General features: G+C 44.0%; 1 protein-coding gene across 10 annotated transcripts in view; it reads right to left on the bottom strand.

Moving 5' to 3' along the window:
- Positions 1–16,802, bottom strand: part of LOC114550835 (mitogen-activated protein kinase kinase kinase kinase 4) — a 39,075-nt gene that overhangs the window by 9,125 nt on the left and 13,148 nt on the right. For 4 of the 10 annotated variants that reach the window (XM_028571736.1, XM_028571737.1, XM_028571744.1 and 1 more), the window contains exons 4-21: positions 12,151–12,276; positions 11,813–11,923; positions 10,078–10,168; positions 9,847–9,977; positions 9,650–9,704; positions 9,484–9,562; positions 8,493–8,668; positions 8,269–8,341; positions 7,970–8,180; positions 7,685–7,846; positions 6,884–6,970; positions 5,718–6,194; positions 4,248–4,397; positions 2,374–2,658; positions 1,602–1,702; positions 1,309–1,448; positions 985–1,079; positions 816–824 (exon numbers count right to left, since the gene is read on the bottom strand). In XM_028571736.1, the coding sequence (XP_028427537.1) occupies positions 816–824; positions 985–1,079; positions 1,309–1,448; positions 1,602–1,702; positions 2,374–2,658; positions 4,248–4,397; positions 5,718–6,194; positions 6,884–6,970; positions 7,685–7,846; positions 7,970–8,180; positions 8,269–8,341; positions 8,493–8,668; positions 9,484–9,562; positions 9,650–9,704; positions 9,847–9,977; positions 10,078–10,168; positions 11,813–11,923; positions 12,151–12,276 (2,559 nt within the window). The remainder of the gene's footprint in view (positions 1–815; positions 825–984; positions 1,080–1,308; positions 1,449–1,601; positions 1,703–2,373; positions 2,659–4,247; positions 4,398–5,717; positions 6,195–6,883; positions 6,971–7,684; positions 7,847–7,969; positions 8,181–8,268; positions 8,342–8,492; positions 8,669–9,483; positions 9,563–9,649; positions 9,705–9,846; positions 9,978–10,077; positions 10,169–11,812; positions 11,924–12,150; positions 12,277–16,802) is intronic. The other 6 variants (XM_028571741.1, XM_028571746.1, XM_028571743.1 and 3 more) reach the window with 4 other exon arrangements.

The raw sequence follows: 16,802 nt of genomic DNA, 5'->3' as shown, positions 1-16,802 counted from the left end.
ACTTTATTCAAATGGTTTACATACATATACCTACAGCCTCAGATCTCTGGGTACGTGGAGTAGAAAATGTTGCCATATTTTTTGTTTTTGCATTGTCTATTTTTAGACCAAGAGTACATTTTTCTCTAACCAAAAGACCTGTCCTCGAGTGGGTATGTTTCAATTAGAGGCCACAGAAAAGAAAAATGACAGTTTGAAACCTTGTTAAACCTGGGCTAGGATTTGAGTTGGTCTAAGTTCTAGGATGCGGTGATCATAGTTTAATTGTTTTCCGATTCCTAGATTAGTGTACCCTCTAAAGTCCACGTCTTGTAACCATGTTGCCCTCGGCTTGTTCCTTGCAGACTCCAGTGCAGTCTTGTAAGGTCAGTGGCGAGCAAGGAAGGGAGGAGGGACGCTTCCCAGACAGGCTCAACAAAGTAAATGTGCCACAATGTATCCAATAACACAGCCAGGTGAGACTAGGAGTAAGTCTGGCAAGTACAAGGAAACAGGAGGAGTGGGTTTACATTCAAATGTGGTCACATTCAAATGCAGGCTGCTGCTGAAGCTGCTGCAGAGGGTTAACTCTTGTAGTGCCATTGGTCGACAACAAGCAAATTAAGTGAGAAAAAAACTGTGCAGGCACGAGGAAAGACACCAGCATAAGGTTACCACATCACAGGCATAAAGGACAGTAACTAATGACAGAAGTAAGAATTACTGCATTAGGAGAAACAGCTCTTTCATCACAAGCTGTTATATAATGCAATGAGTGGGGCAATGGTGCAAGCATAGCATAGGTGTGATAATGTAATCTCATTTAATAGGCTTACCGCATCACCCTAAGAGGTTCCCCAACAATCACGAACCATTGGATTCATGAGAAGTTGCACCAGGTGGTTGATTAATTAGAGTAGTAGAAAATGGAGAAAGACACAAAACAGTTTTCACCTATTCAGCATCAAACAACTTTAACCAGCACTTTAGCAACACTGGACTTACAGCTGGTCGAGTGGGCCTGGCAAGGTTCTTTTCATCTGGTTTTTTGGGAACATTTTCAGGCCGCTGGAGAGGCGATCCTTCAGATTTGGAGGAAGCTTTGAGGGAACAAAAGGAGGGAGAGTTAGTGAGGGGAAACGGAGTCGGGCAAGGAAAGTTGGCTCTCAAACTATCTTTAATCGCCTGTATAATAACAGCAGAAAACCTACCGGAGCGTGAGCAGACAGCACAGCATAGTAATGAGTAAGAATGGTGTTATTATAGTAATAATGATAAATTGCTAATAAGCAGTTAGTAAAGGTAGCCAAATGTTGCAGAGTACAGTACCAGGGGACTCACAGCGTGGCCTAAAGCGGTCACCGGGACTGGCCTGGGAGCTGGAGTTGGAGGAGCCGGAGGAGCTGCCGCTGCCTGGTCGAGGCTGCAGCTTCTCCACTCGGTCCCACAGCGGCCGCTGCTCCACGTTACTGTCACGGAGAACAACGTCACATTAACAAGCACAAGTAATGCTGCTAAAACACTATTTTTTCCAACTTTAAAAACAGTTTTAATGTGTGCAACCGCCTCCCAACTTAGAAAAGAAGTATCAAATGAGAGAATCGTAAGGTCTCTTTACTTACCCGCCAGCATTCCTCTGTCCGCCCTGGTTGCCGGGCTGCGACGGCAGAGGGGACTCTCGGCGCGACAGTACCGGAGACCTGGATGTTGTCCTTACTGGTACCTGGCGGAAACAGATTCAAATGTCCTCACAGAGTGGCAGGTATGTGTAGGACAAGAAAAACAGCTAAGTGTACTCAATTCAATGTTTTTGCTATAGACATTGAGCATAACATTGTGAATTACAGTTGATATTATCGAATACAAGAATTTCAAGACAAGAAACAGAGAGGGCAACATATCCACTATAATTGGATAAACCCAGGATGCCATGTGTATGGACATAATCTTTGAAGTGATGTATCAAAACCAAACCATGAAATACAATACGAAAGCACCTCTTAACCCACAACACCTGAGCACTTAAAAGAAAGCACATGGATATTCTTAGTGATGGCACAACCTCTCCAGCACCAGCACCCCCACTACACACCGAGAACTAATTTAGGTTTGTTTATTGTGTCGTTTATTGACATCATGTTAAATCATTATTGGAGTTTTAAATGCGCAAAGTCACCTGCTGGCACAGAAATGCAAAGTTTCCTAGTTTAATTTAACCACAACTTACAGTAGCTGTGTTTCACAACAGTGTTCAATGTTGAAGGAAATGAGACTGAACACATCAAGGCAAACACAAACAAACATGATAAGTCGAGTGATTGGCATGAAGAAGAAGTGAACGAAGGAGGAGGCAGGAGAGGGATGGGGAGTAGGGGGCCCTCATCAGCTCCTTACCTTGGGAGGTACTTCCTCGCTGCTGGCCTGGTGTTCGGCCCTAGTATGGGCCTGAGGGTGGTGGAGGGGAGCTTGGGGCTGGGGGTCAGTGCGTGCGGGCGATGGGTGGTGGTGGTGATGATGGGGGTCCTGGGAACGCAGGTGTAGTTGTGCAAAGCTAGAGGTCACGCCGCCGGGCTCACTGAAGGACTGGGAGCGAGAGACCACGGGCGGAGGAGGAGGAGGAGGAGGAGAGGGGGCAGCGCTGTTGCTGCTTTTTAGAGCAGCCAGGTGGGACCACTGGACCTTTTAGGGAGCGAGGCAGGGAGGGGAGGGAGGAGGAGGTGAAACAAGCAGACAACACAGTGAGACATGGGGGAAGAGGTGTGTGGCTTTTTCACATACATGTGCTTAGATAGATACAGATACAAAGCACAACACAACGTGATGATGTGATTCATTGTGGGGGCTTTAGATTGATACAAATGCTTAAAGGAATAGCTCCACATTTTGGGAAATATGCTAGAGCAGATCGTTATCCCTCTCATGTCGGTAAATATGAAGCTAAAACCACAACGTGTCGTTTTTACACTTTATGGACTAAACAAAGGAGACGTTAATAAGTGAGCTATCGAGGTGCTGGTCGGCAGATTTTATGACCTTCGGACAGAGCCAGTCTAGCTGTCTACACCTGTTTCCAGTCTTTACGCTAAACTAAGCTAACCAGCTGCTGCTGGCTTAATTGTTAGCATATACACTCACCTAAAGGATTATTAGGAACACCATACTAATACCATGTCTGACCCTATCCTAAAGAATGCTTCCAGCACCTTGTTGAATCAATGACACAAAGAATTAAGGCAGCTCTGAAGGCAAAAGGGATCCCCCACACCATTACACCACCACCAGCCTGCCCAGTGGTAACAAGGCATGACGGATCCATGTTCTCATTCTGTTTACGCCAAATTCTGACTCTACCATCTGAATGTCTCAACAGGAATCGAGACTCATCAGACCAGGCAACATTTTTCCAGTCTTCAACTGTCCAATATTGGAGCGCTCGTGCAAATTGTAGCCTCATTCTCCTATTTTAAGTGGAGATGAGTGGTACCTGGTGGGCTCTTCTGCTGGTGTAGCCCATCCGCCTCAAGGTTGTGCGTGTTGTGGCTTCACAAATGCTTTGCTGCGTACCTTGGTTGTAACGAGTGGTTATTTGAGTCAAAGTTGATCTTCTATCAGCTTGAATCAGTCTGCCCATTCTCCTCTGACCTCTAGCATCAACAAGGCATTTTCGCCCCCCAGGACTGCAGCATACTGGATGTTTTTCCTTTTTCAGACCATTCTTTGTAAACCCTAGAAATGGTCGTGTGTGAAAATCCCAGTAACTGAGCAGATTGTGAAATACTCAAACCAGCCTGTCTGGCACCAACAATCATGCTACGCTCAAAGTTGCTTAGATCACCTTTCGTTCCCATTCTGACATTCAGTTTGAAGTTCAGGAGATTGTCTGTCTACCACACCTCTAAATGCATTGAAGCAGCTGCCATGTGATTAGTTGATTAGATCATTTAATTAATGTGAAATTTAACAGGTGGTCCTAATATTCCTTTAGGTGAGTGTAGATATGAGAGTGATAGCAAATAAGCATATTTCCTGAAATTACTATTTACCCTTTCATTGCAGATTACTTTCTAAGCTCCTAAATTATTCAGCACAGAAGGAAGATACGAGGGCTAAAACATGGGTCCAACAGTTGAACAGTCTCCATATACACTTCACCGCCCTTCTGCCCAAAAACTGACCTCGCTGTTGCTTCGCTGTTTGACAAAACCTTGCAACTGACACAAAGCCAGCAGTGAGGGAGGAAGAGGAAAAGACAAGGGAGGAGGAGTTACCTGAGGCTCCATGGGCCGGTGCATGGCGGAGGCCTCGGAGGAGCTGCCATTGGAGAACGGTTCAGAGGAGCGGGGAGGAAGAGGGGGCTGCTTGGGAGGAGGGGCAATCTGAGGGGAGCCCTGAATGTTCTTACGGTATCGCTCGTCGGCCTGGGATGAGGGTTTGTACAGGACAAAGATGGAATGAGGGTAAGGTGAAATATTTCAATGACTGGCATAACATAAATCAAAATCCAAGTAGAAGGGAACCACTTCTAAAGTTTAAAATAACAGTGGCAAAGATGAAATGTGTGTATAGACAATGAAATAGGGCACCCAATATTTGCATATTTAGGGACAACACATTTACTGGTCAATGGCACAGACAAGCTTTTCTGATTAAAAATGGTTCCGATCTCCTTGTTTTTTTTCCCTAATATTACTGTTCTTATGAGTCTGTTGTCATACTCTGAAACCTTCATATTTAACTGACAAACAACATTTGTCGGCGATGAGAATAAACATGCTTGAAACCCATTCAAGGCAGCCGTACAGACACAGGTATATGTGCACAGACAGAGCTGGAGACAGGACTCTTTCAAACAAATACATCCTTAAATTACATTTGAATGATAAATGGTGGAAAAGATCATTGTTAATGACACGGAATAACCTTATAGATGACGGGAGACACTGCTTAGGTGTCCTGCATGTTAGTCTGGGCCTCAGCCATCCACATGCAACGGCCCGATCCACATCAAAACACAGCAGCCACATTGAAGACTTCCAGAGGTTGGCCATTAAAGATCAAGAGAAATTCCTAACACTTCTAGATCTATACTGTTCTGAGGAGGATGAAAGGAGTACTTGGACTCAAAAGATAATAGATAAAAGTGAAAAATAAAAGCCTAAAGGATGCTCATGTAAGCAATAAATTAATAACTTATCTCTATGGGGAAACAATATAGAAAATGGAGCCTAAAAGATGTCAATTGTGAATCTTGCCTATTTTTCCCACTTTCACCCAAACCTATAAACTGATTATTTCTCTTGCTCAGCCTGCTTCAAGTGAAAATTGAGAAAACATCCAACGGTTTTAGTAGTCAAGGAGACTAGCAACAGTGCAAGTGAGAGCGAGTGCCAAGAGAAAGTGGAGGAGAACAGCTCCTTTTCATTCAGGACATAAAAAGGCTGGTTGCTGGTGGCTGCGAGCCTCTGGGTCTCTATTCTCCATCGTACCCCCCCGCTTGTTTCATTCAAAAGGGTCTGGCTGAGAGGGCCTGCGATGTAACAAATTTGGTTTTGCTTTGGAACAACGCCACAGCATCCAAAACAGAAAATGCCAGATGAAATGAAACTATTCGGGCTAAAGAAAACCATCATCTGCTGCTCGCACCACCTCTATTATCATAGTCACTAAGGCTGTGGGAAGACAAGCAAGAAGAAGAAAGAGCAGGCAGCGGGGTAGGCAGAGCCAAGGAGGAGGTTCACCTCGCTGATAGGCTGAGGAAGATGACTGACAGGCTCTGCATGCCTATCGGGCTCCAAACTTTCTGCCTGGCGAGGCTCAGAGTCAGTGGGGGTTTCAGTATGAGGAGGGCTGAGGGAGTTGGAGAGCTGGCTGGGACATGTCTCGTCAGAGTCAGTCTTCTCTGGCACTGCTGCATGGGACTTAGGGCTGTCTGAGGGGATTGTCTTAAGTGCTCTGGAGGAATCATATGAGCATGTTGCTACAGAAACAGTAGTGTCAAGGACCTGAGCTTGAGGGGTTGTGTTGAGGACTCTGTCAGGGGGCAGGGAGGAAGTCTGTGGAGTTGGTTTGCTATGGTCTGAAGGGAGTTTGGTCTTGTCGCCAGGCGACTGTTTGGATTCGTGCTGGAGCGACAGCAAGTAGGCCTGCTCCTGCTGCAGGCGCTTATGGAGTCGCTCGGCCTTGCGTTGCTCCTCGAGCTCCCGCCACTTGAACTCCTGTTGCAGAGTGTGGGGTTGATTCAAGGTGGTGAGAAGAGACGGGAGAGCTGGCAGCATGTGTCGGCCTGACAAACCAACTGACTAAAAATCTGCGCCTTCTTTTAATTCCTTTCCTTAAAACACATGTATACAGACAGACTTTGGCAGCATTTGTTACTACATTTGCCTGTTTTATACCCCAGTACTTCCATTTTGACTGTGAAGCCAACTTGTGCTTTGTACATAAAAAAAAAAAAAAAAACATACTGCTTTAATCCTTATTACAAGTAGAATGCATGTGGCAGACTGAAGGAAACAGAATAAATCTAATAAAATATAAAAAATGCAGAAGAAGAGTTTGGAGTTACAATCTTTCGGCAAATTATTGATTTGGTTCACTTTACAATAATAGTGCAAATGCAATGTGAAGAAATGGAAGAGGATGCACTGACAAAGTGATACAATGGAGAAAAAAAAAACATTTCTTTGTAGTATAAATGATTCAACAATTTTATGATCTGAAGAGGACTCTAAAAAACAACTGAAATCTGTCTTTATTTGGTTAGCTGAACTTTGATCCACAAGTTACTGTAATCTGAAATATGTAAAAAAAAAAAACTAGTTTTAACATTACTATAATGGGCAGTATGTGGTGTGTGTGTGTGTGTGTGTGTGTGTGTGTGTGTGTGTGTGTGTGAGAGACTGACCAGCAGCATGGCCTGTTCACGGAGCAGCTGCTCCTGCAGCATCTCCAGGTGTCTCTGCTCCTCCTCCAGCTGACGCCTGATGTACTCCTGTCAATCAAAGCAAAGGCGCAAGTGTAGTTTGTACAATGTCCAGCTTTACATCCTGTAGAGCATCTCCATTTGTGATTTTAATTTTTTTTTAGGTTCTTTGCCTGTCCCGTTCGAACAACAATTTGAAAATCTCACAGAAGACATTTAAGCCAGCAGTCAACATCTAATTTACATACTAAAATTCGGCTCCCTAATTGCACAAGGATCTACAGAATTTTGAAACTCACTAAAAAAATAATCCCTTTTTTTAAAAACAAATTCCACCCATCTGGTGTGAACAAACAGACCTCCAGTCCATCTTGAAACTAGTCTACCAGCATCCATAGCAAGTCCTCGCTTACACTTTTTAAAGCAACACTAGGTAACTTTTCCCGCGTCGGTCAGGTTGGAAGCGGAATTGTCCTTTACATTACATTGTCCAGTTCATTCGACCTACAGATCCGCTACCCGATCTGGCAAACTTGCATAATGTAATGTAATGGACAATTCCGCTTCCAACCTGTAGGGGGACGAAGCAGGAAAAGTTACCTAGTGTTGCTTTAAGGAGTATTTTTTGGGCTTTTATTGCCTTTTTTAGGGGGATGACATGCAGCAAAGGGCCGTGGGACTGCGACAAGGACTGAGCCTCTGTACATGGGGCGCACGCTCTACCAGGTGAGCTAACCAGGCGCCCCCACTGAAGACATTCTAACTAACTATTTTAAAGCTGACCTGTTCACGATCGTTCCTTCTTTTCTCATCATCAGCCCGCCGGCGTTCCTCTTCTTCTTTACGTCTACGATCCATCTCTTCGATGCGCCTCTTGTCCTCTTGCTCGCGGCGACGCTGCTCGCGCTCCTGTTGCCTCCTCATCTCCCGTTCACGCCGCTGTTGCTGTGGGAGCAGAAGACAAAGAAATGTCAACATTTCTCTTTTGCGGCAGTCGGATCAGTCTCAGCTCTTGAGAGCTGCGTGACAGAAGCAAATGTCCTAGAAAAAAAAGAATAATCATCCTACCTCCTCCAGCCGCCTCCTCTGCTCCTTCTGTTGCTCAATGCGTTTCTGCCTCTCGGCCAGTAGTTGGCGCTTGTACTCCTCCTGCTCCCGGAGCTGCTGCTCCTGGAGGAGCTGCTGACGGCGGAGCGCCTCTGATCGCTCCTTGTTCTCCTGCTGCAGGCGGATGAAGTCGCGGCGCAGCGTTGACTCACCTGGCACATTGACAATGGAGCTGGACGATGGGAGGAATCGGGACATACCGGTTAGAATAGAAAGACACTGGGTTTAGATCGTAATGCCTTCCAACTGCTAGAGCATACCTGGGCTCTCCCTCCTGCTCTGGGGGATCCTCTTCCTCCTCCTCGCTGCCACTGTACTCATACTCCGTCTCATCTGTACAAGAGAAAATGAATTAAAAAAAAATCACACCAGAAACTGGCTGGAGAGATGACCTGAGATTTCAGTGGCAATACATAAAAAAAAAAAAAAAAAAGGGAAGCAAAGCAAAAAGTTGCCAAGTGAAGACAAAGACCGACAGACGCACCTTTCTCTCCCCTCTTCTTCTTGGTGCGGTCGATGTGGTCTTTGAGCTGAATGCGGACTTGCCTCTCGTTGGGCTGGTCTCGGATGAACGGGTGCTTCAGTAGCTGCTCTGTCGGGGGGCGCTGCGTGTAGTTCTTCACCAGACAGCCCTCAATAAAACTAAAAAACTTTTTGGACCTGTGGCGATTGTAGAGGAAGAGCAGGGGAGAAGAGTCAACAGAGAGAAACAATGCATAACAGAGAGGGTGACATATAAAAAGAGACAGCGGGTGCCAGACAAATATTTCAGCCATGAAAGCATAGAGCACATCCGAGGATCCTAAGTAAAACGGACATTTCTGCAAACAAGCTCTGATTGCAAATGACCCATCAGTCCTAGCAACACTCGCTCGCTTCATGTCTCCCAAACACTCCACAGCCTCTGGTTTTCGGTGTGAATTGAGGTTTATGCATGTGGACAGGCAGCATTGAACCTTTCATCCCATATAAACCATGAAACCTCTGAAATATGGGGCGCAGTACAATGAAATTATCATCACCATTGCACCTGCCCCCAATCAAACAATTTAAAAAAAATCAGACAAACAAGCTAACAGCAAAACAATCTGTTATTTAATGCAAGATAGGATCCATAATGTAGAAGCCAGGCCATACTACAACTTCTGTTAAAAATAGAAAGCAATTCATCTCAGCTCTAGTGCTAGCGGAGAAGGAAAAAAAAGTTTGAGGTTTTGTTTCTGCATTGCATCCAGAGCAGCGCTGCAGTGTGTGCCAGGAGAGGCTGAGACTGCCAGAGCAGGTGTACCACAGATGTTCAGCTCAGCAGCAAAGCACAGAGGAAAAGGCCTCTGTAGCTGCCTGGTTTGAGGTCAGGGATAAAATCTAAATGCACAAATGTACACACAAAGTGGCAAAGTAGGAAATCTATACATAAAACATCTTGTAAAAACTTGTTTCAAGATTTATTGACACCTTTTCTGGTTGGTACTCACCATTTTTTAGACTTGAGCCTGGGAGGAGGGTTTCTTGGAATAAGGAAGAGCGCACGCATTGGATGCATGTCACAAAGTGCTGGAAGAAGACGCACAGAACACCATTGAGAATTCAACACACTGAACCAACACAAAAACACCAATATTAAGAAAAACTGGTACTCACGTGGTGCTCCTTCAGCCATTTCAATAGCTGTGATACCACAAGACCACAGATCACTCTGCGAGAAAAGACGACGCCCATTAACCAAAACCGCAGCATGCACACGTGTTCAGACAAATCAAGGTGTTTACAGTTGTGATACACCTGTTTTGCTGTTACAAGTCTTGAGTGCTTTAGACTTGTATCATGGAGGCTCTTACTCTGTAATCGTATGTAGCGTCGGGATTCTCGTCACAAGCAATGACCTCAGGGGCCATCCAATAAGGGGTCCCGATGAAGGTGTTCCTCCTCCCCACTGTCCGATCCAGCTGAGCACTCACGCCAAAGTCAACTAGAGAGAGTAATTAAGGGTAACCACAGTCAACAAAGTGTTGTACACCTAAGACACTGGTCTGACGAAAAGTTAGCAAACACATGGAAAAACCACCCACCTAGTTTGACTTCGGCATTCTCCGTCAACAGGACGTTCTGGCCCTTGATGTCACGGTGGATGACATGGTGGGCATGAAGGTGGGCCAGACCCTGAGGAGGAGAGAGACAAACACAGGACATGAGTGGGAGAGGAGAGGAGAGGAGAGGAGGTTTTCAAAGTCCCTTTATTGGACCCTTTTCAGAGAAGAATCACAATCGCAAAAATCAAAAACAAGTCAAGAAAAGAAACTCCTATACTATTTTATAGAACAAAATTAAGAAAACACAACAAAACCTGTCAAACAAAAAAAAGTGCTTTCTTAATAAAAAATGTACCACTAACTCTGCACTCTACTTACATGCTCCCCCCCCCTACAGCCCACAAACGACTGAAGCCCAGCAAATTGTCCATCATCCGGTAATAGGAATGTTTCACCCTCAATCGGGCCTTGACCAGTCCTTCCAGAACCGGCACTGGCTCTACACTGCCAGCACCCTGAGCCCGGTTCCTGCGTGTTAGCCACATGGCCAACTTTGCAGACGCATACAAAAAGTTCAATAAAGTTTCAACAGTCTCTTTTTTTCTTACTGTATTTTGGACCAGAAATATACAAATCCAAAGAAAAAAACATCCCCGAGACTTAGGGATCCTCGATTATGGAAAATATAATTGATTATTTTGGTCAATATTGAAATCATGATTATTTAAAACGATTACACATTGACTCTTGGAAAGATGTTGCAGTTAAACAGTTAACAGTTCAACTTTTCCTGTTGAACTTCTGCACAGAATCTTTCATATAAAGCAGGCGGAGCAACTCTGGTAAAATAGTGGCAAGATGGCAATATTGCATGTCCAAGTATTCACCAACTTTCTAAAGCTGGCGTTCTCAACTGTGCTAATGGGGCATATGTCTCTGGCTAAAAAGTAGGCTATGCAACGGCATCGGTTATTTTTTGTGCTTCCCTGAACTCGACAGATAATAAGTTACACTATAGAGTGCGTCTTTAATGAAAGACTGCATTGCAGACAATGTCTTTCTGTTTCTTCGTTATTACCGTTAGTTGGTCATACGTGACTTTGTACTAACCGATTCGTGGTGTTACAAAGTGGTGCAAACACCACCGTGTAGCAAATCTTGCAGATTGTGTGTTTCTGCTCCATGTCGGATTCCTCAAATCAGAACTTTTTTCTCACCAAAGTGGCTTCTCTCACTCCGCCGTCTTCACTCACACACTACAGTCTATGCTCGCGCACCAGAGTTTACTTGCAAATGTAACGTGCAATATAATCTTTTTCTCGATTATTTTGTTTTTGTGATTGTCAGGACCCAAAATCGAAATCACCATTACAATTTGTATTAATTGCACAGCCCTACCGAGACCTTGAACCCACCTTTTAAGAGTGTCAGCTAGGCAGAGCTGACAGCCGAGAACACTGAACAAATAAATGTGCTAATGTTTCCACATGAGAACAAAAAAATACATCCCACCCCTAGCTCTGGATCCAGGTGCACTCTGTATCTGTTCGTAGCTATTGCCACATGCACAATCTTCTCAAAAACTCCTTCAGCTGATGTAGGTGTAATAGCAGCCTAAAACTTGTCCAGGTGAGTGCACAAATCCAAAGAAAAAACCTCCCCGAGACCTTGAACCCACCTTTTAAGAAGCTCTAGCAGAGCTGACATATATGATAAATGTTCTAATGTTTCCACCTGAAGGAGAGGAGCGGAGAGGAGAGGAGGATGAACTCACCCTAAGGATCTCTCTGGAGATGTAAGCGATCCAGTCTTCCTTCAGCTGGTTCCCCTTGGTGTTCTTCACCAGGTCTGTGATCGAACCAGCTCCACAGAACTCCATCACCAACTAAAAATCAGGTATGAATCATCACAAGATAAGTCAGTGATACATGGCCATACAATAATAACATGACATAAATGAACTAACACAAATTGATAATACTAGAGGGTTAGGGATCATAAAGCTTAGGATAATTGAAAAAGGAAAGTTGGTGGAAGAAATAATCATGGCAGCTACATATTTTCCATACTTCTTACTCAACCTTAATATCTTGAATGGATTTGAGGACTTACCCATAGCTGGTCATCGTGTCCTGGGGGGCTCTTCTTAATGAAAGCACCATAGTAGGTGGCTATGTTTCGGTGGTGGGAATACTTTTTCAGCATATTGATCTCCAGTTTAATTTCCTCCTCTTCATCCTAAACACACACACACACACACACACACACACACACACACACACACACACACACACACACACACACACACACACACACACACACACACACACACACACACACACACACACACACACACACACACACACACACACACACACACACACACACACACACACACACACACACACACACACACAGATTACAGAGGTATACACAGACAATAGTGTGTTTGTCCTTCCACAGGAAAATCTTTTTGATGAAATACAATAATCACTGTGTGGCAATGGCCTTTAATCATCATTTGGCCTTGAGTGACATTTCATTTCAGATCCAAATCAATTCACTTCCATACTTTGGGTCGTAGCAAGTGTCAAGCTATGTGGTGTGGTGTCATTTCAGTCTGGCTAGGCCTTATTCATCTTTCGTCTGGGACCCAGCTATATAACAATGCAGTAGGAGTCGTCTGTCTACTAGCAAATGAGTCCTTTGTTTAGAGATTAATGATGCATGAGTGAGTCTCATTGTGAGTTGATGTGTACAGTAGCCATTATCGGTAATCCCTTGTAAAAAACAAAAACAAAGCAACTAAATATAAATTAGATCGATGGCAAATTCCCAACAGATATCAATTAGTATCAGACATTATCCTGAATAGAGTTACTTAGAGCTGGGAGGAAAGTTAAGAATCCTGCCTTTACCATTTACATGCAAAAACATAGTAAATATCATGCATAATGGGTGTAGGGCCACCTAATGGAAGAGTAATAAATCAGAAGAAAATGGATACCTTTAAAAATCCAAAACAACCTGTAAAAAACGGACATGATAATGACACATAGGCCCTGTAAATACTAAACGCCATATGGAAATCAACTGCCAGATGTAGCTTTAATGCAGTGTTTACGGTCTGTTGGAAATGGCCTTTAGTGCAAGTAATAAAAGCTAACCTGACCAGTATCACATCTTGAATAAAAAAAAAAAGGCCACAACTAGCTGCAGTGCTAACTCCCTGCTTGCACCCAATAGCAACTTGACAATGATTAACAGTGACACACTAATTGAACACATGCAGGGGTCAGCCCGCGAGTGCTTTGCTTTATGGTTCCATAGCCTCTCCTATAGAAAGTACAGTGGGAGGAGGGGGGCAGAAACCACAATTTCTGTGTCCCTTTAGGTTAACAGTGATTTATTCATTTTCAATCATCACCGGGCTGCACAGCACAAAAATGAGGTGAAATTAAGAGAAAGGGGATGCTATGTGTGCATATTTAGGGCCCGAGCGCCGACAGCGGCGAAGGCCGTATTGAAACTGAAGCAATTATTATTATTTTGAGGGGCTTAATATATTCAAAAACTCACCAAATTTGGCGGTCGCATCAAGTATGGTGAAAAATTACGTATTTTAAGGGTTTCGGGGATAGGCGCACAAAAATGGCTCGCTAGCCCCCTAGAAAGTTAAGAAAATTGAGCCCCTGCAGTGCGTTTAACGTAGACTCACGAAACTTGGTACACATATGTAACATGTCAAGATGTACAAAAAACTTCATTAGAGCCATACCCTAAACCCAACAGGAAGTCCGCCATTTTGAATTAAATGTTCGAAATTAGTGCGATTTTGGCCATTTCCACATGTCGTACTTTAACGAACTCCTCCTAGAGATTTCATCCGATGGACCTCAAACCTGGTCTGTACCATCCCAACACCTTAACGATGAAAAATTATTAAAAGGAAAACTTTTCGTCAGACGGTGTGGGCGTGGCGTGGCGGCCATTTTGAGTGTTTAGCAATGAACAAAGAAGTTGTTGTAACTTGACTGTACTTTGTCGAAATTTCTCACGATTGACAAGGGTCCAGGCCTGAGGACACCTACAGGCTAAAATTCAATTTTGGTCATAGCGCCCCTTGCTGGCAACATTAAATGCGCCTTATATGACAAACATCATCCGATTTACATGAAACTCAGAATGTGTGGTCTACATGTGATACTGAACCGCCCCCTATAATATGACCACGCCCACTTACTCAAGCCACGCCCCCTTTCATAACATTCGAAAAGTTTAAGGTATACCCTTGTGTGAGGTGTCATTGAATTCAGACTTCTTTTTTAATTGTTGATAGTTTGACCCGCCCCCTATGCTTAAGCCCCGCCCCCTTTCATACAATTTGAACCCTTTAAGGTATACCCTTGTGTGAGGTATCTCAGCAGAGTTCCTTTTAAATTGGTGATGGTTTGGCCCGCCCCCTGTGCTTAAGACACTCCTCCTTTTATAACTAATGACCCGATTGATGTAAACCCTTGTGTGAGGTATCATTGAACTCAGCAGAGACTTCCTTCTTCATTGGTGATGGTTTGGCCCGCCCCCTGTGCTTAAGCCACGCCCCCTTTCATAAATGCTGACTCATCTAAGGTAGTCTTGTGTGAGGTATCATTGAACTCCGCAGAGACTTCCTTTTTTATTGGTGATGGTTTGACCCGCCCCCTATGCTTTGGCCACGCCCCCTTTCACAGCAAATGAACCGCATGACGTAGAATCTTGTGTGGGAAGTTCCCTTTTCATTGTTGATGATTCGCAGCGTCTGAGTGCCGCGCAAATGCGCAGTCCCAAGGAGCGGCGTCCGCCGGTAACCCCGACGCGCGCAGAGGCGCGAGGGCCCGTCCATCGCTGCTCGCAGCTTTAACACTACACTGTGTTTTGTGCACGCATCACCTATAGCAAAATGGCAGTTGGCTGTCTATGCAGGCGGCCATTCTGCTGCTGCATGACTCGTTTGAGTTGACGTAAGCCTTTCTGTTGTGCGCACCCCCCCTCCAACCCTCCCTCTCCCATCAACCCCCTCTCTGCTGTGCAGCTGTTTGATTATCACACTCCCGACTGTGAAAGCCTCGCTACCATAAGGTACACGGTGAAGGAAAGACTGACAAAATCATATGTTGATGTTGATGGTGAGAGAGAAAGAAAAAGAGAGGGGAGTGGAGGTTACTCAAATGACAACACGGAGGATATGAGAGGAAACAATGGCTTAATAGACACACAAGGTTATTAATATGTAGTACTAGCTCAAACATAACATTCACGCATTATGCTTGAGGATACAATTAAAGACGACATATTACAAGGTTTAAATGTTAAAAGTGGCGGACCAGAATTTTCAGGGTGTAACTTATGGGAAAATTCTGTTTGTTTTCATGTCTTTTCCAACATTAGATGTTTAAACAAATCAGTTTAATACAGTCCAGATAGTTAGCCATGTTCTTAGTCGCTGAAAACTTCGCAATACATTTTGGAATATGACAATTCAAAACAAAGACAATATGATGTTTACGAAGTGTTTAAATGCTGGGTCCCAAACTGATTATGGAGGAGTACACTGCATCTGCACAAGAACAAAACCATTATCCGCCCCAAATCGTGTAGTCAACTCTATACCAGTATGATCGGAAATGCTTTTAATATTTAACTAAATAAAGCCCAAGTAGAAAGGCATCTATTTTTAGCTTCAGGGCTATAGGACGGCACAGAAAAGGAGTGGAGTGTTTGGATTTGAGAATGTGGAGCAGGGATGAGAATGTGGGTCAGAGTGACACTGGACAGGCCAGCGTGCCTGTGGATGAGCTCTATAGCCAGGACAGAGGAGAGAGTGCAACATGGCCAACATGATGAGCACGACTCTTTCTTGTGAAAAAAAATGTGTGATAAAGATAAAGTTTAAGTCTAAAACCTTGTTGGGTTTTGGACTTAAACTGATGTTACACTGATGTTTTAGCATTAAAGTAACTTTAGATATTACAAAATGCAACATCTGTAAGAATATATTCTCCATCTATCCAGGTACTTCTTTCTAATGAGTGACCATGAGGTTCAACTGACAATTATTATCATTGATGAATCTGCCGATTAATTTCTAAATTAATCAACAGATTGTTTGGGCTATAAAATGTCAGAAAATAGTGAAAATTGGATTAGCATATGATCTACCAAGTAAGCTTCATCATGTTAATGGTGGAGACAAATGAATGAATCATTCAATCAATCGTGTGCAGGTAATAAAATATGGCTTACGATAGTCGTTTAGGACATTTACTGCAGCACAAGCTCATGTTAAAGGCACACAGCCAATATCAACTGCAGCACTAATTTTCACAACGTATGGCAAAACAGGTTTAGCCTCAGTGGGCACCTGCTTCATGTGACAAAAGATTTTCACAGAAGTTCCTGTAAGTTATTACAGGTCTAGAAGGCACACCTACAGTTAATGTCCTATCACACAGAACAGGGAACGGTTGGGCAATATTCTCTATAACAAATAAGTGTGTCACTCATGATTCATTATGACGTAGGCTAATTTGAGGAGTGGCAGCAGGCAAGTCGGGGCACAAGGGCCACACATCAGTAGCCTTATTCAGGGTTATGTTGATGACAGTGCCAATAGCGATACATGTGTCCTTATAATTGCAGTGATGCATTGATGAAATTAAGCTGATGACTTAAGACTTTGATGATGAACATCGCAAGTGCAACTACCTCACTAGACTGCAGAATTC

Source organism: Perca flavescens, chromosome 24 (assembly GCF_004354835.1).
Source record: "Perca flavescens isolate YP-PL-M2 chromosome 24, PFLA_1.0, whole genome shotgun sequence".
Classification (NCBI taxonomy): Eukaryota; Metazoa; Chordata; class Actinopteri; order Perciformes; family Percidae; genus Perca; species Perca flavescens.
Note: the sequence above shows the minus strand (reverse complement) of the source record. Positions and strands in the feature narration are given on the sequence as shown.